Source organism: Myxocyprinus asiaticus, chromosome 24 (assembly GCF_019703515.2).
Source record: "Myxocyprinus asiaticus isolate MX2 ecotype Aquarium Trade chromosome 24, UBuf_Myxa_2, whole genome shotgun sequence".
NCBI classification, from domain to species: domain Eukaryota; kingdom Metazoa; phylum Chordata; class Actinopteri; order Cypriniformes; family Catostomidae; genus Myxocyprinus; species Myxocyprinus asiaticus.
The window spans coordinates 15,927,512-15,955,477 of NC_059367.1; the positions used below are offsets into that span (position 1 = coordinate 15,927,512).

A 27,966-nucleotide genomic window follows, 5' to 3' on the forward strand; every position below is an offset into this window, starting at 1 on the left:
AGAGAAAAGAAAATAGATTTTACAGGTGTACTTTTAGTCTAATACTTTATTTTAATTATATATTAATATAATTATACATATTATATACTCTGCACTCATCTACTGAGGTACTTCGACTTGGGAATTAACATTCCTTGCGTTTGAACATCATATTTAAGTTAAATTGGCGTCATTTTGTTTTGTTTTTTTTTTTGTTTGTTTTTTTAAGACATTTCCGTTTAAGCAAAGAATTGTGGGTTGTGAGTGCCCACGAACGATACACCTTATGCATCCTCCGAATTCCCGTGAAAGAAGGTCGCATTCGAAGTCTTTGTAATTACATTCATATTTTACCCTGGGTTATTAATTCACACCGTTAACATTTGGAACCACAATTCAGTGTTTGTACTAAAAAAGTGGGCTTCATAACTCAAGGATATCAGCTGCGCAAAGAAACAGTTTAACAGAGGGTTAAATTCAGTTAATCCAAGTGCTAAACTACATTGTGAAAAGTCAGTAAGACTCTCGTTGTGCTTAACTATCGCTGAAACTAGCGATGAAAGACACTGAAATCAAAAAACAGTACTCAAATGACTTTATTCATAATATGATTTTGCAATAAAAAACATAAAAATGATCTTTTGCCTTTATTACAACTTGCATCAAATGACCACACGGTGGCACTGTATGCCAAGTTTAACACATACTAAAAATAACGTCTGTTCAGATCACGGAAGGTTTTTCTACCACGTTATCAGATATGTAAAACCACAGACCTCCCCAATCCCCACGGATAAATACAGCGAGTCCTTCCGTGCTTACAAACACAAATAAAAACACCACTGACGGACAAAAGACAGATCTCTTCACCTGTATCTGACGATGCAGTATTAACCGTTGGCATATGTTACCTCCACCTCCTTTACATAAGATAATCTTATTGTTTACCTTTTATTAAACATATATATGCAATGTATTTTAAATAGTTGAAATGTGTGCCCCTTTCATTAGTGTTGTATTAAAACTCAAGAGATTCTTTACTTTGAATCACAAACACTCAAATAGACGTAGCGCCATCTTTAACGGGAATGAAAACGAGGCTGTGAGGGATAGACGTACTGTCAGTAAAATGTATGCGCTCACAAGTTACACATCTCGTGTTTTATTAAGTTTTTGCCTCCTGTTTTTACTCCATGTTTCATCTGCTGAAAGCTCAACACCAAATTAAACATCAGTACAGCCCACTGAAGAGACTGTACTATCCCTCACCGGCTAGTTTTTATTCCCGCCAAAAAATCAAATATGGCGCTACTATGAAGGTCTATAATTGTTATTTTCGCAAATCTGCACTTCTCTTGTAGTGTCATAATGACGTTCTGTATACTGCGCACTACAACAAAACAGACCGTTTTTCAATGCTAGTTGTCTCCTTGGTAATTCATCATTGATATACAAACACACCCTGCAATGAACTCATAAATTGGCCTTAAGTTTCAAGTTCTCATGACATGTTTTTTAGTCTATGATAATATAATGTAATGATACAGAGAAAACAAAAACTAAATAATCCTTAAAAACTTAAAATTCATGACATAAATTGACAAAAATTTATATCATATTGTATGTAAATACTGTATACAATTCTTAAAAATACAGTTTAGACAATTAAGTACTTGAGTCAACAAATCCAAAAGTGCAGAGGTACATAAATTAAAAAATAACCCCCTCAAAAATAAAAAAAAGAAAAAAAAAAAAGAACATGGTGTGCTCAATGGGGCGTTTCTTCAGAGCTGCCACTCAAGTTCAAATGACCCCACCCCCTTGTGGCCTCTTGCCCCACCCATTTTATGACAGGCTGACCCAAACCAGTATCCGGTCAAAGGTTAAAGTTCACAAACTAGGAGTTGGGGGTTAAAAGTTCACAGACACACAAGACACAGCCATTCTCACACTACAAAACAATCGCATCCCATAATCAAACATTCATCAGTGTAAAGTTGAAAATTTCAAATTTTGTTCAGATTCAGACAAATAGTGTCATAACCTAAGAGTTTCATATGAAAAACTCATGCAAACAGACAATACAAAGCGTCCTACACTCCGCTACACACAAGTATCCAAACACATGTGCACACACAAACACTCCCAGACTCTCAAAAGGTGAAGTAAAGGGCATGTGGTCTGTAGCTCAGGCCACAGAACCTCTTAAAGCTATTAGCATAAGAATGGACACACAGGGCATAGATAAAGATTTTGAGTCAGAAGCACAGTGAATTTACAGACTGCTGTTTCAGGGGCCATTTCCCATTATTTACCTCAGTGACTGAGCAAAAAACAGCTCATCATCTCACCCAGCTTTTTCTTTTCTTTTGTCTCTCCCTTTCAAGTCTATGTATAAACCAGATTTAATGACAGAGAACAGAGATAAACATAGATTTCCAAATACTTTCACAAGCTGCACTAGCAATGCACAACATTTAAGAATTCAAAGGCCCATTTGGCAAACACATAAATGAGAAATGATACATATTAGCATACAAACTGGAATTTCCCAGAAAATAGCCAGGTATCCCAGCATCTCACATATACTAAAGTCGGAGTGAAAGATAACACTGCTGTAATCCCTAAGAGCACAAATGAGATGGCATGATGAAGGCACTAAGACTAGCCCTAGAGGATAAAAAGCGATACATTCATGGCGTGTGGGGCTTTCGTTGCGGCCATAATCAAAAATACCTAAAAAAAAACATTGGTAGAAAAATAAAATATTAAAGGTTGTGGCCCTCAATGCATCAGTGCGTATGGCAACAGAGAGAGACGTTTTCCAATTCAGATATGGCCCTCAAAAGGTCTGGCAGAGAACTTCCTATCCCACAGAATATCGAGATGGAGAGGAGAGCTAAAGTTCATTGGATAGGAAGATGGAGAGATGCCCACTTTTGTCTTCCTGGGAAGTCTGTAGTGGCAGCCTGCAGCTGCAGATGTGAGACGCCCCATAGGTGTATCTAGCGCCCCAAAATATTGTCTGTGCATCAACCACTTTCACTATCTTCTCCTTTTCTTCTATGTCTCGGTACTTCTGTGATTGTATGCCTGTTTCCTGTTTGTCAATTTCACCTGCTGTATCTTTAAGCCTTCTCTTAGAAGAAGTGAAAAAGGGCAGCCCTCCACCTCCCAAACCTTGTCTGACTTCCTGTCATGTGGCAGTCGCCTCCAGGTAGCTTTGTAGTTTACGGACTGTTGATTCATCCAATGAGAAAAGGTCAAAGTCAAAAGTTGTGTTGGTGACATTAAAGTGGCCAGTCTCCTCAATGAGGTTCACAATCTGAAGGCAGGAACGGACATAAACAGGTCAATGGTATTTGTTCACAAACCCAAGTCAACTTGAGCTCTTATTTATTTACACACATGCTTGCAAACAAACACCCACTCAATACACACACCTGTTGTAGAACATTACGCTCCCTTAATGCCATCAGCCTGCGATGGAGATCTACCAACTCTTCAGTGTACGCCTGAAACAATGAGAGGATTGAATATGTCAAAAATGAGAGAGAAAGAGAGATCAGTTTGTACGGCAGCTCTAGAGACACAAGTTTGCATCAATACTGAAACTATTCCATTAAAAAAAAAAAAAAAAAAAAGAGACATATTTACTAACATAAATACTAGTATTTATGATTTCGTGCTTTGTAAGCTGACTAAATGGACCTTAGCTCTGTTCCAAAATCTAGTAAGCTGCCTGCCTACACAGCATTTTAAAGCTGCACTATGTAAGATTTCTTTGGCTACAATGAACAAAAATCCATAATTGAGTGAGTACATAATAATCTGTGTTCAAAACCCTTTCCTTGTCTTACCACAATTCACTATGGTAAGATAAGGTATCTGTCAGGTAAGATTTGGCGCGAAATCACAGGCTAACGTCATTCGTCCTTTTGTGTTTACGTCATGTCCGTAAGCTCAGAAAAGAAGGACCAGCTACTGTGTCATGTCGCGTGAAGCCCCGTTCACACCGACCAGCGACGTCGCACACCAAAGCGACACAATCCCCCATTAATTTTCAATGAGAGCAGAGCAACTTCTGGCGACACAAGCTGCAGTGACTGTTGGTGACAGAGATCGCTGTGGCGAGTGACAAGACAAAGTTGAGAAAATTTCAACTTTATGCAAATGACGGGAGACATTCGGGAGTGACTACCAATGAGAGTGAAAACAGTGGAGCTCACGCCATCCATCCAGAGCAATTTCACTGTTCTATATCATTTGTCTGTAACCACATACATGGATACAGCCTTATAAAAATAAGCATGGAAAACGGTGTCAGCATTCCGAATGAGTCTGATTCATACACTGATAGGTTGATCATCTTGTTCATGATATGATGCATTGAGCATTGCTGGAGGTTATATAAAACACTCTCCCCTGCAAAATGTAAATTTTTAGAGGCAATAGAACTGATTCCTTGTCAAATTAAAATGATGCCTTAGTTTTACTGGCAGTATCATCTGTAAACAGAATTTCCGAAGCTCCTATGGCCAGATGTACAGTCCACCAATAACATTAAAGTGACAGTTGTAGGAACACCCATCAGTGACAAAGATCGCAGAGTCTAGCGACACCAAGCGACAATGTCGTTTGCTGTGTGAACGGGCTTGAGGGTTGGCTGGGGAAGCTATGGCTGTTCAGTCAGTCGCAGTTCAGGACAGCAGTGGCAGGACATCAGTCTCCGGATGGATGTTTAATTGTTAACTGTTTGGCAAAGTTATTTACCTGCTATAATGCTTGGATAGGTTTTCTGGAAGGGTTGCTGAAGCTACTATTGGTTGTCATGCTTTAATGAATCAAACATTACTTAGGGATATTGTTTTAATTTCTCTATTATAACTTTACTTTCAAAGAAACGATTAAGGATAGTGTTTATTATTGTAATTGTTATATTGCATATTTCTTCATATTATTTTCATGTTTAATAAAATGTATCATTACTGAAGCCTTGTTTTGTGTTTTTAAAATTACAGTCTAGACCTACTATTGTACTATTGTGATGACATAGCGTGTGTGAAGGCTCACCACACGCCCCACCGAGAGCGAGAACCACCATATATAGCGACCACGAGGAAGGCAACCTTTGACTTTATTCACCCTGGCAAGTAGCAACTGGGCCAATTGGTTGCTTTGAAAGTGCAGCTGGAGTCACTCAGCACACCCTCTCGATTCATACTCATGACTCCAGGGGTGGTAGTCAGCGTATTTGCTATGTGCACTATGTATTTTTACGCTTATTAGAGTATTATGACGTTATTTTAGCAACATGCTAACATCAAACTCTGTTGGGATAAAATGAGACCAAAGTCTCATCATGTCTCATGACTATTTACCCCATATTTGTGTGCACTAAGTATTTTTATGCTTATCAGAGTTTCATGTCGTTAGCTTAGCAACATGCTAATGTAAGACCTTTGGAATCAATTGAGAGTCTGGTTTAATCGTGCTTCATTTTAGAAACTCCCTGTGTAGAACATTGAAAACCAGTCACTTATGAGGTTCTACTTCAGTTGCCACCTTAGAAGGCAGCTGCCTATGTAGGCAGTAGATAGCAAGGCAGCTCACAAGGTTTTGGAACAGAGCTCTTGTTTTAAATTGATAAATTTAATCCTATTAGAGTGAGAGGTGGAAAATGTAAAGAAAGTTGAATTACCCTTCCTACCTTGTCGTATCCCTTCTTCAAGACCTTCTCCTGTCGTAAGCAAGGGTCTGGACTCTTTCTGCCTAACACCTGTACGACAGACAGACAGACAGGAACAAAGAGGAATGGAACAAGATGAGAGAAGAAATCAAATCACACACATTGAGTACTCAAAAGGTTTAAAGAATAATGAAGAAAAATGATCTGTTGCTGTGTTTTTCTAGTAATAGTGGACCAGCATTGTTGAAACCAAGCTGCACTCCAAATTCCAGTGAGATGACTGGCAGCACCCAGTTATTCAGCATTCCACAGGCATTCAATCAAAAGCTAAGTATCACCACCTCATTTCAACAGTGGGTGCAGCGTAATCCAAGAACTAATGCCAATCATCCATCATCTTCAAAATGAATCATTCCAAAGCAGACAGTCAACTACTACAGTCAAGTTTCAAGCAAAACAGACCGTTTGCTGCCAACTGAACAATTTGTATTACTGCATGAATAACTGGATGACTGTTAAGGTGCAATGAGAAACTGCCATGCAGTCTTGAGTATCAGTTGACCTTGTTATTGGTGGAGCTGTGCTTCTGTGGCTGAGGGGGAGGGTCTCGACTGGGGCGCTGTGGCCCATCGCTGCAGTCACTCTCGCTGTCTAGGCTCAGCCTGTTACGAGAAAGGTCAATTAAACCTAGTGCAGAACTGTTAAAGGAACACACATAGTGACCACATCTGTCAAGCTCCAAATAAGGACAATTTTGAATCTAGACGGGGAGAAAAAAAGAAAGAAAACAGGCTAGAAACAAGCTTTGGCAAATGGAAATATTTACATTTCAGTCTGTTCCTAACACAAAGCTATCACGTGGCTTCAGTAGACTTGGAATATAGCGTACAAGTCATATGGACTACTTTTATGACAATTTCATGGTGCTTTTTTGTCTTTTTTAGAGCTTGACAGATGTGGTCACTAGGAAATGTTGTTGTATAGAAAGATCTGCATAAAGATTCTTCAAAGACATCTTGGTTTGTATTCACAAATAAAAGCATACAGGTTTGCAACGACATGAGGGAGAGTACATAATGGAAGAATTTTCATTTTGGGAGAACTAACTCCTTTAAAGTTGATACATTGAATTATATCTGAATGAATGCATTTCACATTTAAAGAATAAAAAAAAAAAACTTTTCATAAATGTCCAATTATAACATTCATGTCACACTTCAAACCTTAAAAAAATTATTTGTATTTTAGCAACACTTGAGAGATACAAATAATAGAGGCGTAAAAGTCGTGTTTACGCCGAGCAAACAAATCCATTCTATGCCTCCACTAACATTGATTACAAGGACTTAAAGCATGTGAATGACCTGCTTAAAAACAAATATTGGCAAGAAAAGAAGGAGAGATAGAGAATGACCTTGAGTCCCGACTAGGCAGGTTGTTCTTGACTGGCGTCTCTTCGTCTGAGCTGCTATCATCATCATCAGATTCTTCCGACTGGAGGTCTTCGACCATAGAGCGCAGTGGACCTAAAGCACATAGTCCAGAATGAGCAACTACAGCATCTACCATCCCTAACAAAAATACAGTGTTCAGGCAAACCTCTGTGGCAAACATTGCTGTAAATTCCTATAGCTCAACTTGTAGGCCGCAACTTGAAACAGCAAGGACATAGGTTTGATTCCCTGGGAATGCACAGACTGATATAACGTACCCTAAATGCACTTAAGTCGCTTTGTTAAAAGCTCCTGCCAAACGTATAAAATGTAAATATAATTTTGCAGCAAATAAACCGTTTTTGCAAGGGATGTAATTTAATTTTTACTGAGCTAATTTATTGTTTTAATTGAGCCATGTATTTTATTACACTACTGCACCCATATGTTCTTTATTTCATTGCACCCTATTGTATTTCATTTTATTTATTGTATTACACTGCATTTTATTCACAAATCTCATGGCACAAGACAAAGAATGAAGGAGGTATTTCCATCCAAGTAAACAATGAAGATTCTTCCCTTCTCATGGCTTGGTACTACTCATGTTTATTTCATATAAACTGCCAAAGCAAGACTAGATTTGCGTTAACTTTCAAATCCCTACTTTAAATAAAAATGGCCTTGATTTCTAAGTTTTGAGGAAGTGCCTCGATCTGACACGTCCTTAACCCTCTCCAAAGCAGTAGATTGTTAACCTTGAGTTAAAGTGTGATAGGGAAATCTATTTACTGTATGGATCTGTATGCATCTTATCAGGACACTCCCTGCAGTAAAAGAACAGGTCCTACCTTGGCCTTGTTTCTGGTGTGGCTCAAAGTCTGAGTCGGAGCTGGACTCTGAGCTGGAGCTGGAATTAGATGGGCTGGAGGGGGCAGACTGCTGTGGAAAGGAGTGAAGATGACAAAATTAAATGCCTTTGGTTATAACTGATATCAGGTTGTTTTAGGACTTCAAATCAATAAACTAAACAAGATGTGCATTTCCAGAAGGAAATACCAGTGCTTTCAAGGCAGCAGAAAAAAAAGAGTTAAAGTTTAAAGTGACAGTAAACCCAAATGTAAATAAAAGGGAAAAGGGAGAGACAGAGAGTCTTGCATTAAAAACAGACAGAACTGAACAGAAGAAATTTAAACTTCCATACACAGATGCTAACACAAAAACTCGTCCATATGTAAATATTAGGCATGTCATAAAAAACGATATATCGATTATTGATTGCCACATTATTTTATCAATATATTAACTTTTGCCAACATTTAAATTAGAAGCCTAATTTGCGTGATTTCCAATACACTCAGTTGGGCTTTTGTTGAATGTATGGCATAATAGCATTGGGAGACCACAAGGGGGTGATATAACATTTACTGAAGCAAGTCGCAAGGCACGGGTATCACAACATAGGACGGTATCTTAGAGCTCCTTGCACAGGACGCGCACACACAAAAGTTACAAAGGCTTTTCTACACTTTCAAGAATGAAAGTGATGTTCAGGAATTTGCAGGTTAGTCTATAAAACTGGTTTAACTGCGCAAACTGAACGATTAGAAATTATCATGCAATTTCTCTGTATGAATCTCTGAAGAGGTTTCATTTAAGCTGTCAAACCACAAAAAGACATACTTGTAACTGAAAATACATTGTGTATGCTATATGAAAGATATATATATATATATATATATATATATATATACACACAATATATCATCCAGTGATAGCTAAATAATCTATGTCCTTTGATAATGATTTGGGTTGAATTTATTGGAAAACTATGAGAGTAATGCTCCGTGGCACTGCAGAATTTTGAGCAAGCCCAAGCTGTGTATGTACCTTCATAGAAAATAATAATTTGGATTTTTAGAATGCGCCATGTCGTCCACCAAACACGTCCGGTGTGCGACCCCGTTTAATTTAGCTGTGTTGAGAAATATGTTTGAAAACACAAAGACTATTGTGCAACGGGTAGCCCTATTTAAATCGGCAAAAAAATCTCAATATATATCAATAATCATCAGGAAAATCTTCCGATTATTGAAGTGTGAAAAGGGCATCGATCCCAAGTCTAGTAAATATGCTTATTAAAGGGACAATTCACCAAAAAAAAAAAAAAAATTCTCATCATTTACTCACCCTGATGCCATCCCAGATGTGTATGACTTTCATTCTTCAGCAGAACACAAACAAAGATTTTTAGAAGAATATCTCAGCTCTTTAGGTCCATAAAAAACAAGTGGATGTTGATCAGCACTTTAAAGATCCAAACAGCACAATCGTAATAGAAGTAATCCATGTGACTCAAGTGGTTAAATTATGTCTTCTAAAGTGATACAATCATTTTGGGTGAGAAACAGATCAATATTTAAGTACTTTTCACTATAATTGTTTACTTCCGGTCGCTCTCCAAAGCGCGTCCACGAGGGGACTCTGTACACACAGCCTCTCGCATGATGCAAGCACGCTGGGATGTTCAAACAGCGTACTCTTGTAAACAAATTGAGCTGCACTTCCGGTTGTATCGAATCATTTCTCTCATGAACATGCCAACGCACTTACGTCATGCTAGAGGCAGCGTCAACAGATTCCACTCGTGGATGTGAATCGGAGAGTGACCGGAAGTAAACAATTATAATAAAAAGGACTTAAATATTGATCCGTTTCTTACCCAAAGCTATTGTTTCACTTTAGAAGACATTCTAATGTCATCAGATTCATCATGATGGCGCCGCGGATGGCCGCCTCAGTGTGGATCGCTCCAATTGTTTTGTTGTTTTTGTTTGTTTGTCCTGTGTTTAGTAATCTTTTTCCAGTCAGTTTTACCAGAGACGAACTGCTGAACATTCGACAGCATATACCAGTCAATCTTTTCCCGGATTTTGAATATTCAAATGTTTTGTTGAACATTTTAGTCGGAGGGGCGGCTGTGTTGTTTAAACGCGCTATGAGACGCAGGCGAGGGAGACGAGCAGGCGCGCTGGTCAAACTCCATCGGCGCAGCTTTCGAACAACGCTGCCGAGCATTCATCTTGTGAATCTCCGCTCTCTCCCTAACAAAACGAACTACATCTCCTCACCTGCACAAACAAGGACTTTTCAACCTCTGCTGCCTTGTGCTTCACAGAAACCTGGCTGAGTGAAGCCATTCCAGACAGCGCGTTACATCTGCCGGGCTTTCAGCTGTTCAGAGCGGATTGCATCGCAGAGTTAACGGGGAAAACAAGAGGCGGTGGAACATGCTTTTACATCAATGAAAGTTGGTGTACAGATGTAACAACCTTAAAGAAGATGTGCTGTCCTAATTTGGAAGCGCTCTTTATTAACTGTAAGCCTTTCTACTCGCCACGGGAGTTTTACTAATTTATTCTGGTGTGTGTGTGTATATATTGCGCCAAACGCGTGTTTGAATGCCGCGCTGCAACAGCTGGCTGATCAAATCACAGACATGGAACAACAATACCCGGACTCAGTTTTTATTATTCTTGGGGATTTTAACAAAGCAAACCTCACACATGAACTGCCCAAATACAAACAGCACATTACATGCCCAACCAGAGACAGAAATATACTGGATCACTGCTACACAACAATAAAGGATGCATATCGCTCTGTTCCTAGAGCAGCTTTGGGATCTGATCACTGTCTGGTTCATCTTCTTCCAACCTACAGACAGAAATTAAAATCTGCTAAGCCTGTATTAAGGACTGTAAAGAGATGGACCAACGAAGCAGAGCTGGAACTACAAGCCTGCTTTGACTGTACTGATTGGAGTGTTTTCGAAGCTGCAGACACCAATCTGGACGAGCTCACAGATACAGTAACATCATATATCAGTTTCTGTGAGGATATGTGCATTCCTGATAGGACTTATTTAACATTTAACAATGACAAACCATGGTTTACAGCAGAACTCAGGCAGCTTCGTCAGGCCAAAGAGGATGCTTACAGAGTTGGGGATAAAGTCTTGTACAATCAGGCTAGGAACACACTGAATAAGGGAATCAGAGTGACTAAAAGAAGATACTCTGAGAAGCTGAAAAAACAAGTTTTCAGCTTATGACCCTGCATCAGTGTGGAGTGGGATGAAACAACTTACAAATTACAGGACTCCTGCTCCCAACCCTGTGGTGGACCAACAACTGGCTGACAACCTGAATGTGTTCTACTGTAGATTTGAAAGGCCCAATTTCACACCCCACACCCACTCTGACCTTCACTTCACACAAACACCAACACCTCCTGCAACGCCCCTCCTCCCCCTCCTGCTACTCAACCTGCACTTAAGATCTGTGAAGATGATGTGGGCCGTGTCTTTCGAAAACAAAGGATAAGGAAAGCACAGGGCCCAGATGGCGTTTCACCTGCATGTCTTAGATCCTGTGCTAATCAGCTGGCCCCCATCTTAACACAGATCTTCAATAGATCACTGGAGCAGTGTGAAGTCCCATGCTGCTTCAAACGTTCCACTATCATCCCCATCCCACAGAAACCAAAAATCACAGGACTTAATGGCTACAGACCTGTCGCCCTGACGTCTGTGGTCATGAAGTCATTTGAGAGACTGGTGTTAGCCCACCTGAAGGACATCACTGGACCCTTTCTAGATCCCCTTCAATTTGCTTATCGAGCAAACAGGTCTGTGGATGATGCAGTCAACATGGGATTGCATCATATCCTGCAACATCTGGACAGACCAGGGACATATGCAAGGATCCTTTTTGTGGACTTCAGTTCAGCTTTCAACACCATCATCCCAGCTATCCTCCGAACTAAATTACACCAACTCTCTGTTCCCACGTCTATCTGTCAGTGGATTACCAGCTTTCTGACAGACAGGCAGCAGCTTGTGAGACAGGGGAAATTCACTTTCAGCACCTGTACAATCAGCACTGGTGCCCCTCAAGGATGTGTGCTCTCCCCACTACTCTTCTCCCTTTACACCAATGACTGCATCGCCAAGGACCCCTCTGTCAAGCTCCTGAAGTTTGCAGATGACACCACTGTCATCGGCCTCATCTGAGATGACGATGAGTCTGCATACAGAAGGGAGGTTAAACAGCTGGCTGTCAGATGCAGTTAAAACTACCTTGAGCTGAACACGCTCAAAACGGTGGAGATGATTGTGGACTTTAGGAGGAATCCCCCAACACTGTCCCCCCCCTCACCATTCTAAACAGCACTGTGGCAGCAGTGGAGTCATTCAGGTTCCTGGGCACTACCATCTCACAGGACCTGAAGTGAGAGACCCACATTGACTCCATTGTGAAAAAGGCCCAGCAGAGGTTGTACTTCCTTTGCCAGTTGAGGAAGTTCAACCTGCCACAGGAGCTGCTGATACAGTTCTACTCAGCAGTCATTGAGTCTGTCCTCTGCACTTCTATAACTGTCTGGTTTGGATCAACTACGAAATCAGATATCAGAAGACTACAAAGGACAGTTCGGACTACTGAGAGGATTACTGGTTGCCCCCTGCCCTCCCTTCAAGAACTATACACTTCCAGAGTGAGGAAAAAGGCTGGAAATCACTCTGGACCCCACTCACCCTGCCCACTACCTTTTTGAACTGTTGCCTTCTGGCCGATGCTTCAGAGCTCTGAGCACCAGAACCGTCAGGCACAGGAACAGTTTTATCCCTCAGGCTATCCATCTCATGAACAGTTAAAACTGCCCCTTTGAGCAATAATTAATGTGCAACACACAGCTTAGTCTTTTTATATTATCCAACACATCTTACCTCTTCTGCCATTACATTCCCTTGCACTGTATATAACCGATTTGTATTTAGATTTGCACTACGTATGTGTATGTGTGTGTATGTATGTATGTATATATATTCATATATATATGTATGTGTATATATGTGTATATGTATGTGTATATATATATATATATATATATATCTATATATATATATACAGTTGTGCTCAAAAGTTTGCATACCCTGGAAGAAATTGTGAAATTTTGACACTGATTTTGAAAATATGACTGATCATGCAAAAACAATGTCTTTTATTTAAGGATAGTGATCATATGAAGCCATTTATTATCACATAGTTGTTTGGGTCTTTTTTAAATAATAATGGTAACAGAAATCACCCAAATGGCCCTGATCAAAAGTTTACATACCCTTGAATGTTTGGCCTTGTTACAGACACACAAGGTGACACACACAGGTTTAAATGGCAATTAAAGGTTAATTTCCCACACCTGTGGCTTTTTAAATTGTAATTAGTGTCTGTGTATAAATAGTCAATGAGTTTGTAAGCTCTCACGTGGATGCACTGAGCAGGCTAGATACTGAGCCGTGGGGAGTAGAAAAGAACTGTCAAAAGACCTGCGTAACAACGTAATGGAACTTTATAAAGATGGAAAAGGATATAAAAAAATATATCCAAAGCCATGAAAATGCCAGTCAGTACTGTTCAATCACTTACATTTACATTTATGCCTTTGGCAGATGCTTTTATCCAAAGCGACTTACAGTGCACTTATTACAGGGACAATATCCCCGGAGCAACCTGGATTTAAGTGCCTTGCTCAAGGACACAATGGTGGTGTCTGTGGGGATCAAACCAGCAACCAGATTACTTGCAGACATGTACTCTTGACATTTTCTCAACCAACTTCTTGAGGTATCACCCTGGGATGCTTTTTAAACAGTATTGAAGGTGTTCCCATCTATGTTGGGCACTTATTGGCTGCTTTACTTTATTATTTGTTCCATATATATATATATATATATATATATATATATATATATATATATATATATATATATATATTTGTCTATTGTGTATTCTATATATACTTTTTTCTTTTCAATATTTATCAATTTTTTATTCAATTTTAATTATTTTTTTAAAAGTCTTGTTGCTGTTTTTGTATTGTTGTGTACTGGAAGCTCCTGTCACCAAGACAAATTCCTTGTTTGTGTAAGCATACTTGGCAATAAAGCTCATTCTGATTCTGATTCTGATTAATTTAACCACTGGAGTCATATGGATTACTTTTGCTACGTCTGTTTGTGCTTTTTGGAGCTTAAAGGGATGATCACCATCCACTTACATTTTATGGACCTAAAGAGCTGAGATATTCTGCTAAAAATCTTCGTTTGTGTTCTGCAGAAGAAAGAAAGTCAGGTGACGGTGAGTAAATAATGAGAGAATTTTCATTTTTTGGTGAACTAACCCTTTAACATCTGATGGATCCTGACACAGATAAGCAGCACATCAAAAGTTTAACTACATTTACGGTGTTAAAACACGGTGTTTAAAAAATAAAGCGTTTCGTTACCACACAGAAATCTGTCTAGCACATTTAAACCAATCATACATTTAAAAAAAAAAAATGCAGATGGAACAGAAGAAAACGCCATGTATGAACGTTCCTTACATACAGCTTAAAAAAAGAAGACTAATTACAATTCAGAACGCAAAGAGATGTAAGAAAGAAAACCAATCAGAATTCCATATGCAAATCTTTTAGTGATGCCATTACTGTCTATTAGATTTTAGTATAGAAGTTATTATACAATTAATAAAAACCACAAATAGATAGCACACGAATGCTGAAAATATCCCCAAAACAAAGTTTGAATGAAGTCTACACGTTAAGTGGCTCGGGATGATTTGCTTACAGAAATTTGTGAAGAATAATAAAAAAAAGTGGGAGACATTTCAATATAGCACTTGCCTTGCAAGCACTACAAAAGCAATAGCACATACAGTAAATCTAACCTCAGACTTGATGGAGGCCTCATCTTCTGAGTTGGAGTTGTCAGATTCTCGAGGCTTCTTGGACTCCTTGACCTCTTGTGCCTCTGACTTGCCCTTGGCCCAGCGGCCCTTCTCTTTAGAGGTCTTCTTTTCTGCAAAGCCAGAGACAGCCGTGGAGGAGGACGCTGTCCGGGGGGAGGTGCCGGTGAACCCCCCACTGCTGGAGCTTTTTGACCCCTCAGTACCCTTCTTTGGCTTCTTGATGCTAGGTTTAGGTGATTCTGCATTGGAAGGTCGTTTACTGGGGGCTTTTCCATCGCTGGCTCCCCCTCCCCCACCTCCTGACCCCACCCCACCTCCTGACCCCACCCCCCCTCCTTTAGGAGACATGCCCTCCATTTTGGATTCCCTCAGTGTGAGTTTGGGCTCCTTAAAAGCAGCTTTGGGCTGGACTTTGTTCTCGTCTTTCACTTTGATCTCTGGTTTCTTGGATGAGGAGGATGAGGAAGAGTCACGGCCACCTTTGCTGCTGCTGCTATCCCGGTCAACATCCCCCTTGGACGAGCTCTTGCTCTCAGAGTCTTTCCTCGGCCGCTCTCGATGCTCCTTGGCCATTTTGTGGGATTTGGAAACTTTGCTACCCTCTTTACTGGGTTCCTACAGGGGAAAAAAACAGTTACCACGTTTACATACAAAATACCACATTGTTTTTTATTCAGTACAGTTGTATGCAGGGTAGCAATATTCACAGATAGCAGTGGTATTCGGCTGAACTTGGTGATGCAGCGGCTATGAGCCTAGGCCAGGGGCTGTTCAAACAGACGGAACACAACAGAATGGAACCAAACGCGAGGATCTCGAGACACACATTTCCAAGTTGAACATCTTTCCTGAAAAAGCATTTAAAAAACTCATTGCTTATTTTGAGAAAAGCTTATAAGAGAGCAAGATGCAATGGCCAAGTACTTTCACCAAATGTAAGGGGCTGTTCACACTGAACGCATTTGCAACCATCCATTTGTTTTTCTATGTAAACGTGCGCTAGAAAAACATCTTTGATTTGCTTTTGTTTATTCACCGTCTTGTGCAGGAGCACTGTTTAGATGCTGTGTCTAATTAAAAATAACTTTAAAAGCATCTTTAGGCACATGCTTTCTGTTACACTGTATTTGTTGCGCTGTTTCTATCCTGTTTAGTGCAAGAATGTGATCAATTTGAAGTCATCATCAGTGCTTGGCACACATCCAAAATTTAAATGCACAATTTTAGCATTCGAATGTGCATTTTTTTCCCCCTTAAATTCAACAAATATTCTAATTTTAATTTGACAGCCCTAATGGGATGGTGCCCAACAAGTCAACAAAGCGGAAAGAATTCAACATTTCTAGGAGTACAGCTGGAAAAGCATACACTACAAACTATACCCATTTATACACACTAATGTAAAATACTGACAGTCCCTCACATTCCTGTTTATGCGCTAGTACACTGGGGGAATCCTAGAGTTTTACGTAAGAGCGGAACTCAGCGTAATTACGCTGCAGGTCATGACAGAAGTAAAAGAAACACACACAGAAGCAACAATGGAATATCTGGAAATAAAGTGAAGCACAGGGAATAAAATAGCAAATTCTTCCTCATATTCCATTTGTTATTTACACAAGCATCGCAGGGAAATTACATTGCTGTGGAGAAAGCTGCTTACTGACCAAGCTGCATGTATATGGAAGTAAAGAGTAGGCATTATACAGTGCTTGTAAATGGGAAAGCCACTTTCTCGCAATAAGCCGCTTTCTGGTGTCCATGTAAATGTAGTCACTAACCGCCTTGTTATTGGACACTTTCACTCATGGATTAAATTCATCATGGCTAGCTGTACATAGTGAATTTCTACAATGGCATCTAGGTGTCAGTGTAAGTCAAAGGCGACATATTAAAAAGATGACTACTTGTTTAGACAACCCACAGAGTAATCGATTTTGAAAATATGTAGCAACCCTATTATGAATATAATAGCATTTCACCCAACTGTGACCTTCACACAAAGTTAATCTGCTGTATTAATGAGGATGTGAAATTAGGACTGTTAAGGATAATGGGGATGCTGAAAGATCTTCATCAGCCAGCCACTGGCCCTTTTTAGTGCACTAATGAAAGACACTGCAGAGTGACCCAGACAAAGCCGTCAGTGCTCAGATATGATAACTATTGTACAGAAAAGGTCATTTATCAGGGATCTGAAACATGTCCTATATAATGGACTTAATTCTTATTGAAACAATCTAATTTGCTGCTTTTAAGAAAACAAAAAAAGAGAATAGAGGAGGCCTTGAACCCTTAATATGTTGACAGGTATCTGGATTTCACACACTGTAAAGCAGAGGTTCTCAACTGATGGTTTGTGACCCAAAATGGTCAACTGGTTGTAGACAGCAGGGGGAAAAAAATAGTAAATGCAAATAATAATAAAAAATGCAACTAGCCATACAGTATAATCATGCATAGTTAGGATTGCAAAATAAATAGGCTTTGCGACTTTAAAAAAAGAGAATACACGTCCCATATTTTTTGTTATTCATGTCAAATGTTGTGCGTCCAATCACATTTTGCTCGACATCCCCTCATCCTCAAAAATCAGGAAGAAAACTATGCAAAATCAAAGACAAAATGACCCAAACTACATTTAATACAGATTCACTTGCAGCAAGCATACTCATGGTTTGTGTACTGACCACAATTTGTTTTGTGTAGTGAATTATGTTGCCCAAAGCATGAAACCATTTAGAAACCAAATTAAATTTTTATGTTCAGTCTATATCATTTTAATAATTTAGCATATTGTTGGGCCAACACAGTTCATGGTAATTTTCATAAATTTCATGTTTGATTTTAAGGACATTTTTGTTCACTTTCATATGATACTGCAGTTACGATTTTGTACGATAATTACGATTTATGATGAATATTTTAATACTGTGCTGGGTCATCACATGGTGTCAAATGTCAAATCTGTGCCCTGCAGCAAAATCAGTTAAAAACCACTGTTGTAAAGTATTTGAGAAGATATAAAAAAAAATCAAAGAGAGAGAAATTATGTGAAAACATTGTGCTAATTGCTTATACTGACAAAACATTTTTTCATACCTTTGAACCTTGTGATGTCTTGCTCTTTTTAGGGTCAGAAAAGGCAGAGAGTGGGATGGTTGGAAGCATGGGGTAATCTGGACTGGGTTTTGGGACCACCTCTGTCCCCTCTGGGACCACCATGACCTTATATAGAGAAAGATAACTAGAGATAAGGAGCATACAATGAAATTATAGAGCCAAAATTTCCTAAACATAAAACTCTTATCCATGGAGAATTTTTTTTTTTTTTAACATTTCCCAAGGTGCATCACTCACCCCTCCAGCCTTGAGCAGCTTGCGACGGAAGTCACGGGTGGGGTTATTGAAGGTGAGTTTTTCACAGCGCAGGTGATTGACAGGTGGGTTGCCCTCCAGGTTGAGGAAGAGGTCGTAATTGAAACACACCTTCTTTGGCTCTTCCTGAATAAATTCAGTCACTCAGTGATTCTATTAATTCTGCTTATACCAGTGAACAACTCAAGACAAGGAGCAAGAACTGAGACTGTAATCTGACATATAATAACATTTCACGGTCCAAAAATAATTACATGGTACAAATTCCTTCAAGATTCAGTAAAGATTCAGTAAAAATCTATAATGATCGGAGTCTGAATGAGTTGAAAAAGCGCACACAAATCAACACACCTTCGCTCTTTTTTTTTAAATCTTTTATGCTTAAATCTCTGAGTTGCTAACAACAGCTCAAGAAAACAAGACTCATTTAAGGTTTAGGATGTTTTTCAAATCAGATAACACTGTTACGGTTACATATCACAGGCTAGTGAGTCAGCGGGTGGGCTTGAAAACACTAGTGTAGCTTGTTTTGTATGATACCACCCAGCATAAAGCTCATCATAAGGCAAATTATTCTCCTCTGCATACACTTAATGCACTATAGTGCCTGCTTAATCTCTACAAGGGGACATTTACAAATTACAAGATGCAAAAAGATACAGTAAGCTGGTATTCGGATAAGTCAGACAGAGTGAAAGCTCTGGGTGAATGAAAATGATATATCTACAGGACAGAAGACAACAGCAACATATTTCATGACAGTACAGGGAGAGATCTCACCTTGTTTTTGAAGTAGACCTCTATGGGCATCAGAAAGCCAGCATAGCCTGACTCCTCAACCTTGTATGGGGGCTCCTTACACACTGCAATTAAATAAAAGCAGGAATTGTTTCACTGAAAAATGCTACAACAAAGTAGAAAAGGCCTTTTTACAAGTTCTACAATATCTACCACCATCGACGTGCCTAAATGTATTCTCACTGTATTTCCACCTAGTTTCATGACTAGAGAGAGAATATCAACATGTTTCTGTCAAATACATAGAATAGACACTGAGGGAAAGAGCAGTAATAGTTTTAGTCTTTTTATGTGGACAAAACCTCTCAGGACCTCTTTCTAAAATAATGAATATGTAGTTGCTACACTATCGCTGGGCAATAGAGCTAAAATTCTCTCTTTATTTTTCAGCCTTAGTACAAGATTCAATATGTAACTAGATATTTACATATTTGCTCCAAAACGATTAAAAAGGTGTAAAAAAAACAATTTCTTCTTCCCCAACCAGAGGAACCACAGTTTTGACCAAACAGCCATTGTTGCCAAGTAGATTCATTGTGTTTAATTTGAAGTAAGTAGATGTGGTAGAAATGTATTTTAAAAAGCATTTCACATTTTCAGACACAAAGAATGATATTTAATCATTTAGCCACAAAACAATGCATATTTTCCTATATACATTTTTATGCATGTCCAATAGGTCAGGGTATTATTACAGATTTCCCGATTTGATTCAGATTCACAAGCTCTCGATTCGATTTCAATTTCAATTCGATATAGTTTTACATGGGTATATTTCAGTTATAATATTCCTTTTGCTTACATATGAAAGAAATTCTCTCCCGACTAATGTTGTTAATTATACAGGGGACCTTCTAACTAGGTAGATTACAAAAATGTTAATTTGACTAATATTAGTTTAAAAATGAACAAATCCATCTACTCAATCAATAAATCTGATATTTTATTACATATATTATTTTTTGTTACATGTTTATTGTTTAATTGCATAATTTGTACTATTTACAGGCATTTACATTGATTTGTTGAACATGCGCTAAAAACCAGAACTGTCTCTTTAAGAAAACCGGCATTTTTGAAAAGAGTATTTGTAAATGAGCGCATGTTAACGAGAGAGACTCGGACGGCTTTATCTCATCTGTGAAATGCGTGAATAGAATTAAATATTTATTTTTTGTTTTTCCCTTTCAAGCGGCTATTTCCACGCTGCGTCATGGCTGAAGCTATGGGAGTAGCATAGCTAGCATAGAGTAGGGACGAATAGCGAGAAATTTGTTTGCAAATGCAAGTGATTTCCTCTCATTGTAGAGGGTTGCTGAATATATTCAGCATTTTGGGATTTGAGAATCGATACCGAGGTTCAAATGAAGATCATGATGTAGGGCTGCACAATTAATCTAATAAATAATCGAGATTTCAGTTACAGCTGCCAAAATTAACTAATCGTGAAAAGTGTCAATTATAGCAGTCCATGTAGGTCTACTCATTTTACATAAAAAAATTTCATTTAATTTTCTATTTAACATATGTTTTTGCAGTGGTTGGTCATTTTAACCAATCAGAGACATGTCCATTGCTCGCTTCTGTGTATGATTTATTCAAAATTTTAATAACAGCTTTGTTTTTTATGCTTCTGAGAGGGCCAATGTAAAGTTGATGGTTTAGGCAACTAGTCTTGATTAACTGATGTATAAAACAGCAATAAAGTCATTCAGGAACAGTTGAACACAGTTCTCAGCTTGTTTTGGATGTGTAGCAAACATAAACAATACGGCATGTAGTTGAATCACCCCAAATAAGTATTTTAATGTAAATCCTATTAATCGAAATTAATCGCAATTACAATATCAAGGGAAATAATTGACAGTTACGATTTGTCGTAATCGTGCAACCATATCACAATGCATCGGAAAATCAATATTTTTACTCACCCCTAATGTGCAATGCCTTTTACTGATTTCTGATAACATTTTTGAAAGAGGTCACAAACATACTGTTGAACCACTATAATGCACAGTATGAAAGTATGAAAACTGTATGAAAGTGATAGAACTTTCTAACTTTATCTGCGCTTTTGCTAATGAGGTTTAAATCAGAGATGCTATTAAAATATCTGGGCACAAGTCTCCTGGCACAGTCTTAGTCTAAAACTTAATGACCAAATAAAAAGCACATCAAAATCATTGCAATACTCACTATGATAGTTAATGTTAGTCTATATTGCCAACAAATTGAACATATCCTAAATATACTCCCAACCCTAATCGCTACGCCATATCAATATTATTACACAAACAAATGTGAATAGGAAATGTAAACTCAGCACCAGCACTGTAAGTCCAAGACCAAGACATGTGACACACGGAATGAAGTTTTGATGTGTTTGTTTGCCCCAAATATTAAGAATGAGAAGTATGCTGATTCTCATGATGTACTATATTTCCTGTAGATCTCACACATGGTGTTTATGCAATGAATCATTTACAGTTGAAGTCAGAAGTTTACATACACCTTAGCCAAATACATTTAAACTCGGTTTTTCCCTACTTTATTTTAAGAATGTGAAATGTCATAATAATAGTAGAGAGAATTATTTATTTCAGCTTTTATTTCTTTCATCACATTCCCAGTGGGTCAGAAGTTTACATACACTTTGTTAGTATTTGGTAGCATTGCCTTTAAATTGTTTAACTTGGGTCAAACGTTTTGGGTAGCCTTCCACAAGCATCTCACAATAAGTTGCTGGAATTTTGGCCCATTCCTCAAGACAGAACTGGTGTAACTGAGTCAGGTTTGTAGGTCTCCTTGCTTGCACACACTTTTTCAGTTGGATTGTGATGGCCCCTCTAATACCTTGACTTTGTTGTCCTTATGCCATTTTGCCACAACTTTCGAGGTATGCTTGGGGTCACTGTCCATTTGGAACACCCATTTGCAACCAAGCTTTAACTTCCTGGCTGATGTCTTGAGATTTTGAATCAATATATCCACATAATTTTCATTCCTCATGAAGCCATCTATTTTGTGAAGTGCACAAGTCCTTCCTGCAGCAAAGCACCCCCACAACATGATGTTGCCACCCCCATACTTCACGTTGGGATGGTGTTCTTCGGCTTGCAAGGCTCACCCTTTTCCTCCAAAAATAACGATGGTCATTATGGCAAAACAATTTTTGTTTCTTCAGACCAGAGGACATTTCTCCAAAAAGTAAGATCTTTGTCACCATGTGCACGTGCAAACTGTAGTCTGGCTTTTTTGTGGAGGTTTTAGAGCAGTGGCTTCTTCCTTGCTGAGCAGCCTTTCAGGTTATGTCGATATAGGACTCGTTTTACTGTGGATATAGATACTTGTTTACCTGTTTCCTCCAGCATCTTCACAATGTCCTTTGCTGTTGTTCTGGGATTGATTTGCACTTTTCGCACCAAACTATGTTCATCTCTAGGAGACAGAATGTGTCTCCTTCCTGAGTGGTATGATGGCTGCGTGGTCCCATGGAGTTTATACTTGCGTACTATTCTTTGTACAGATGAACATGGTAACTTCAGGCATTTGGAAATTGCTCCCAATGATGAACCAGACTTTTGGAGGTCCACAGTTTTTTTTCTGAGGTCTTGGCTGATTTATTTTGATTTTCCCATGATGTCAAGCAAAGAGGCACTGAGTTTGTACAGGTACACCTCCAATTCAGTGCACCTCCTATCAGAAGCTACTTGGCTAATTGCCTAAAGACTTGACATCATTTTCTGGAATTTTCTAAGCTGCTTAAAGGCACAGTTAACTTAGTGTATGTAAACTTCTGACCCACTAGAATTGTGAAATAGTCAATTAAAAGTGAAACAATCTGTCTGTAAACAATTGTTGGAAAAATGACTTGTGTCATGCATAAAGTAAACGACTTTCCAAAACTAAAGTTTGCTAATATGAAATCTGTGGAGTGGTTAAAAAATGAGCTTTAATGACTTCAACCGAAGTGTATGTAAACTTCTGACTTCAACTGTATGAATATATGAAATGTACCCCTCTTGGGTTTAGGAAAGCTCTCGTGCAGCCGGAAGACAACTTTATCCACAAAGTGCTGAATGTCACTGTTCTCGGGGCCTCGGACAAACACCATCCAGTCATGAGTGAAGCCTTCCGACGTCACCTTCTTCCTCAGCTGGGCCCTGTGACCCAGCTCAAGCTTTACCTGAACCGTGCACTGCAAACAAAGAAACAGGGATAAACGTGGCTCAAATAAACTGTGAAATCGGACCAAGGGCAGTTAAAATTTCAGTACTGCATTTTCAAAGATTAAAGCTCAAGTAAGTAATTTCTGCACCACTAGCGCCAGCAAATGGAATTGCAAAAATAAACATTGTTTTCAAAACAGCTTTCTGAATAAGCTGAAAATTAACCTATGAATGCTTACTTAGCTCTGCATATTAAGCTGGGATAAGAAAAAGTAACATATTTCAGCTATAAGTCACATTCACATCTAAAGGTTTTTTATAGTTCACGCAAAAATTGCAATTAAAAATGACATAACACCATAAAGTAGTCAAATTTACTCATGCGCTATATTCCAAGTTTTCTGAAGTAATTTCATAATTTTGTGTGAGGAACAGAGTGAAATTGAAGTGAAACAGAATCCATGGAGCATTGAACAGTGAAAGTAGGGTACCATCATTCAGAATTGACCCTTCGCTAAAAAAGTGTTGCTGACCAATCATATCTTAGCAACTGTTGCCGTCTGCCATTTCTCTGACAAGCATTTGTTTTTTTCCAATGTACTGTATGTCTATGGGAGAAATGTGTGTTTGAGTGGTTTTATGCCAAATCCTATAGATATTATCAAAAAAAAATAAAAATTTTTTGCTGGGCCACTTGCAATAGTGGCATGAGGTAGACTACCTAGAGAGGATACTCACTGTGTTTTTTCTTTCTTTTAAAATAATCTTTAAACAAATCCTGAGGAAAAACATGCTATGGATTAACCTGTGTCAGCCCGCATTCCCAAATGAACATGTATAACATCAGCAACGACACCTACATTTGCTTCTAGCTAAATTAAAGCTAATAACTTAAAGGTGCACTCAGTAATTTTTTCCTCATTAAAAAAAGTTTAACTCCTAAAGACATGAATTGTAATTTTGCAATATATGTAGAAAATCATGTCCACTCACATTAAAATAATGACTCCAGTCATACCAGTAACCTCATAAAATCTGTTTTATCCAACATGGAGGGGGTCCACCAACATTCTCAAGGTGAAATCATCAGGATTCGTACGACTTATCTAAATTTGGCTAATTCATATGATATCGTGCGACTGCACTCGTTTGAATTCCTACGACTATCACTACAGCCAATGACATTGCTGGACATCGTTTCCATCGAATACGCAACAATTACTTGCTTCTGTCACACACAACAGCTTCCTATCATGTTCACACTCTCTACTGATTAGTTAAGTTTTCATAAGGGGTTTGGGTAAGGGCATAATATTAATAAGTATGTCCTTTAATGCCTTGTGCTTACTTCCGCATTTGACATCCGGGAATTTGCACGTGATGAAGTCGTACGAGTTTATGCGAACAACATCGTGTGAGACCATACGAAATAGCCAACTCGTAAATTCTGTACAAATTTTCATGAGATCGGGTTGGGTCCGCACATGAGGGCTGCCATGTTAGAATCACATGACCAGCCTAATACTACTCGCTTAATCCCAGTTACAGTCCAATACAATGGCATCTGAAACTGAAAACTATTGATTTTAAATGATGACATAAAGACAAACGTTACTGAGTGCACCTTTAACGTTAATTCACTCATGTATTAATTCAGGTCTTAGTAAAGGTGATAGTAAATAAAGAGTTCAGGGCACCATAGTTAGTGTGTTATGAGACATTATATACTAAATGTTATCAGGTGTGTATCGCCATCAAATGACGGTTTTCTCTTTTCAAGTGACTGTGATAATCGTTTGCCTCAATTCTGATTCACAGTCTCCACAGTTTTCAATCAAATTACTGTTTCATTAAAAAAATTATTTTACAAAAAACATCAGATAAGTGTGCTTTAAAATGTCACTCTTCATTCTAGCCCAAGTAAGAATATTATCAATTCTGTTTATGGGACTATTTTGCCAAAAACGGTGCAATTCATGGCAATCTCCCATTCATTCCTATGGGAAAACCTGCAAAACTTGGCAGGCGAGAAACAGTAACCAAGGGGGGCAGAGCTTATTGATGTGTCAGTTATATATACACATTGCTTTCACTGTAATAATTACTATTTCACAGATCGCAATGAAGCGCTCTGTAGCAGAGCACACAAACAATGACACATTGACGTAGCAACTCATGTGCACATGGTGTAAATAACAATAATTGCATTTACATTTATTCAATTAGCAGATTAATAATCACATTTTATTATAGTTAATTAATATAATATAAAATAATAACATTCACACCATGTCACTACATGTTTTTAGGTATGGAGGTTAATTATTGACACTGAATTAGTGAATCTGTTGACAGCCCAGGAATCAATTGGCTGCCATCTGGCCTTCTTTTCCTGACATCATAATACCCTTTAATTCTGCACTGGCCGACACTCCTACTCTCTGAAGCCAAAACATGCCATGCCCCGACACCGGCAGGCAACCGTATAACCCTTAAGAATCCATCTCTCATTCACTCAGCCACAAGCCCCAGCCATGTCACGTACAGACAAACAGACAAAGGCTGGCTTCTCTAAACACTAAGAACTACACAGTCAGGTTTTTTTTAGGCCTTGCCATTTGTTATTGTGACAGCAACAACCGTGATTACCTTGCCTTGAGGTAACGATTACAAACACTTCCTGCATGAAAGCTCACCATGTCCGAAAATGAAGACGATATGGAACAGACAGAAGACATACACAATAAGAGATCCAACACATGACCACACTAATCCTGGCAAAGGGGGGTAAAAAGATCAAAAAGCCCAAGAAGAGGAGTAGATTAAATACAGGAGGACAGGCAAACACTACTCTTGGTCTAACACAAGACAGGAGACTGCAGGCCTGACAAATACCCAGCATAGATAGACTCACCCGCATTGCTTTTTAAAACTCAAAACAGACACAAATGTGGGAGGATGGGTTCCTTGCAGGTAAATGCTACGATACAGATTATCAGTCATGCACAGTCAAAATACAAGCAGTTCATGTGTAAGCCAAAAATAGAGTAACAAAACAAATCTCGGAAGAGGTCCAATGTTGTTGTCACTGATCCAGTTCAGGCCACATATATTTGATTTATTTTTATGGCTCAATTAAATTTCAGAAAGTAGTCAAAAGCAGATCTACACAGCTTATGAGAAAGGAACAATACAACTGGACTGATCATTAAAGCAATAGCTGGGCAAACAGATCACTAATATTAAGCAGGACTGCTCGGAAAAGCAATGTGATGTTTGAACTTTTTTGCTGTATTGAGACACCTTTATTTGATAGTAAAAATTTAGAACTGTAAATTATAAATTGTTTCTACAAAAAAATAAAATAAAAAAAAATTACTAGTTTTTGATACTACTTTGTGGTTATATGGTATTAGACACCACTGTCACCAAAAAAGAAAAAGAAAACAAGATGTCAGAAAGATTCTGAACGCTTCCATTATTATTATTATTATTATGTTACAGTAGTAACAATAGTTGTAGTAACTAAGGTATCTGAGTGGAAACTGTGATTTCCCATTTTAAATGACAAAAGAGGACACATGTCAACAAATAAAATTATGTATAAAGGAAATTGCTTAGTAGCAGGCTAGCAGCAAAACTAATTAAGCTCATGCAACGCACAAACATTATGGAGAGCACATAGTAATCAACCTGAATTAAAAGGCAGCATAGTAATGCAATCATATTCATCTACAGCATATGATCACTGCTTCTGCACTTTTCGTTTAAGCATCTCATAAATCATATTGCATAAAGGGGCAATTAATTTGCCTTGGAAGGAGACAGATTGCCACTTCCAGGATCCCCCCACCTTCAGACCTGTGCAGTGCCCTCACTCTTCACTGTGTGCATACTCTGTCAGGACAGCTAATGCATGAAAATGCATGTTCCTCATTCCCTCTAATAAAAGCCGCATACTGTACTGATTCCCAGGCCACAGAAACACGGGACAAAACACAATCTCCTTTGTGTTTCTCATGGTGCACGCACAACTTGCCTATTGCAAAAGATAGCAAACGCATTGAACCATTTAAGTTTAGCTGATGTCCTCAAATACAGATGTAGCTTTAATCTGCGTGGCCAGCTCGAGTCAGATAGTTGAGAGGAGGGAGGGAGGGGTTACATGGGTCCGATCCGCTGCTTTCACGAGCCCCAAGTGTCCACATTCACTTACAATGGTGGATTTCTCCATGCGCGCGAGTACAAAAGTTGACTTCACTCCATGCAACAGCAAAAGCGATAAACACTACCTGATTCTCCATAGTTCACCGGCCTGACGAAGGTCCTGTTTATTTACAGAAGGCTTTTGAGCGGCTGCTCGCGACTCCTCATTGTGTGTCAATTCTAGCCCAAAACCGGAAACTAGACGGTTCCCCTCCCCTCTCCGGACCTCTGGCATGCACTCAAAACAGAAAGCGCATGTGTCCAATCAGGAGCCGCCGAGGATGCGCTTTACACCAAACAGCCAATCGCGAAGCGCGGTGGGCGGGACTTTCCACAGGCTGTCTGTACCGGTAGGTAAAACTGGGAGATTTGCCGAAGCGATAGGATGTTTTTATTTTTGCACTGTAGCAGCGCTACACAGCGCGCTGTTATTATTTTCCTGGATGTTTTTCAAGTCCGTTTTTCAAGACAAAGCATGTTACACACAGCCGAGTTGTGATTGG

The 27,966-nt window shown here is 38.8% G+C and overlaps 1 protein-coding gene across 5 annotated transcripts; it reads right to left on the bottom strand.

Annotated features, from left to right (window-relative positions):
• Window positions 1-557: 557 nt before the first annotated feature.
• Window positions 558-27,673, bottom strand: LOC127414490 (protein ENL-like). 5 transcript variants are annotated; one of them, XM_051652542.1, is made up of 12 exons: window positions 27,550-27,673; window positions 23,106-23,286; window positions 19,071-19,153; window positions 18,273-18,416; window positions 18,015-18,140; window positions 14,892-15,527; window positions 7,953-8,040; window positions 7,083-7,194; window positions 6,231-6,330; window positions 5,690-5,758; window positions 3,423-3,494; window positions 558-3,304 (listed from the first exon to the last, which is right to left on the bottom strand). In XM_051652542.1, the coding sequence occupies exons 1-12, from the start codon at window positions 27,559-27,561 to the stop codon at window positions 3,176-3,178; spliced, it is 1,752 nt and encodes a 583-aa protein (XP_051508502.1). In that variant the 5' UTR covers window positions 27,562-27,673; the 3' UTR covers window positions 558-3,175. The 5 variants fall into 5 exon arrangements, with proteins under 5 accessions (XP_051508502.1, XP_051508500.1, XP_051508501.1 ...); XM_051652540.1 differs by having other exon boundaries at window positions 5,681-5,758; XM_051652541.1 differs by having other exon boundaries at window positions 7,953-8,043.
• Between the last annotated feature and the right edge of the window lie 293 nt (window positions 27,674-27,966).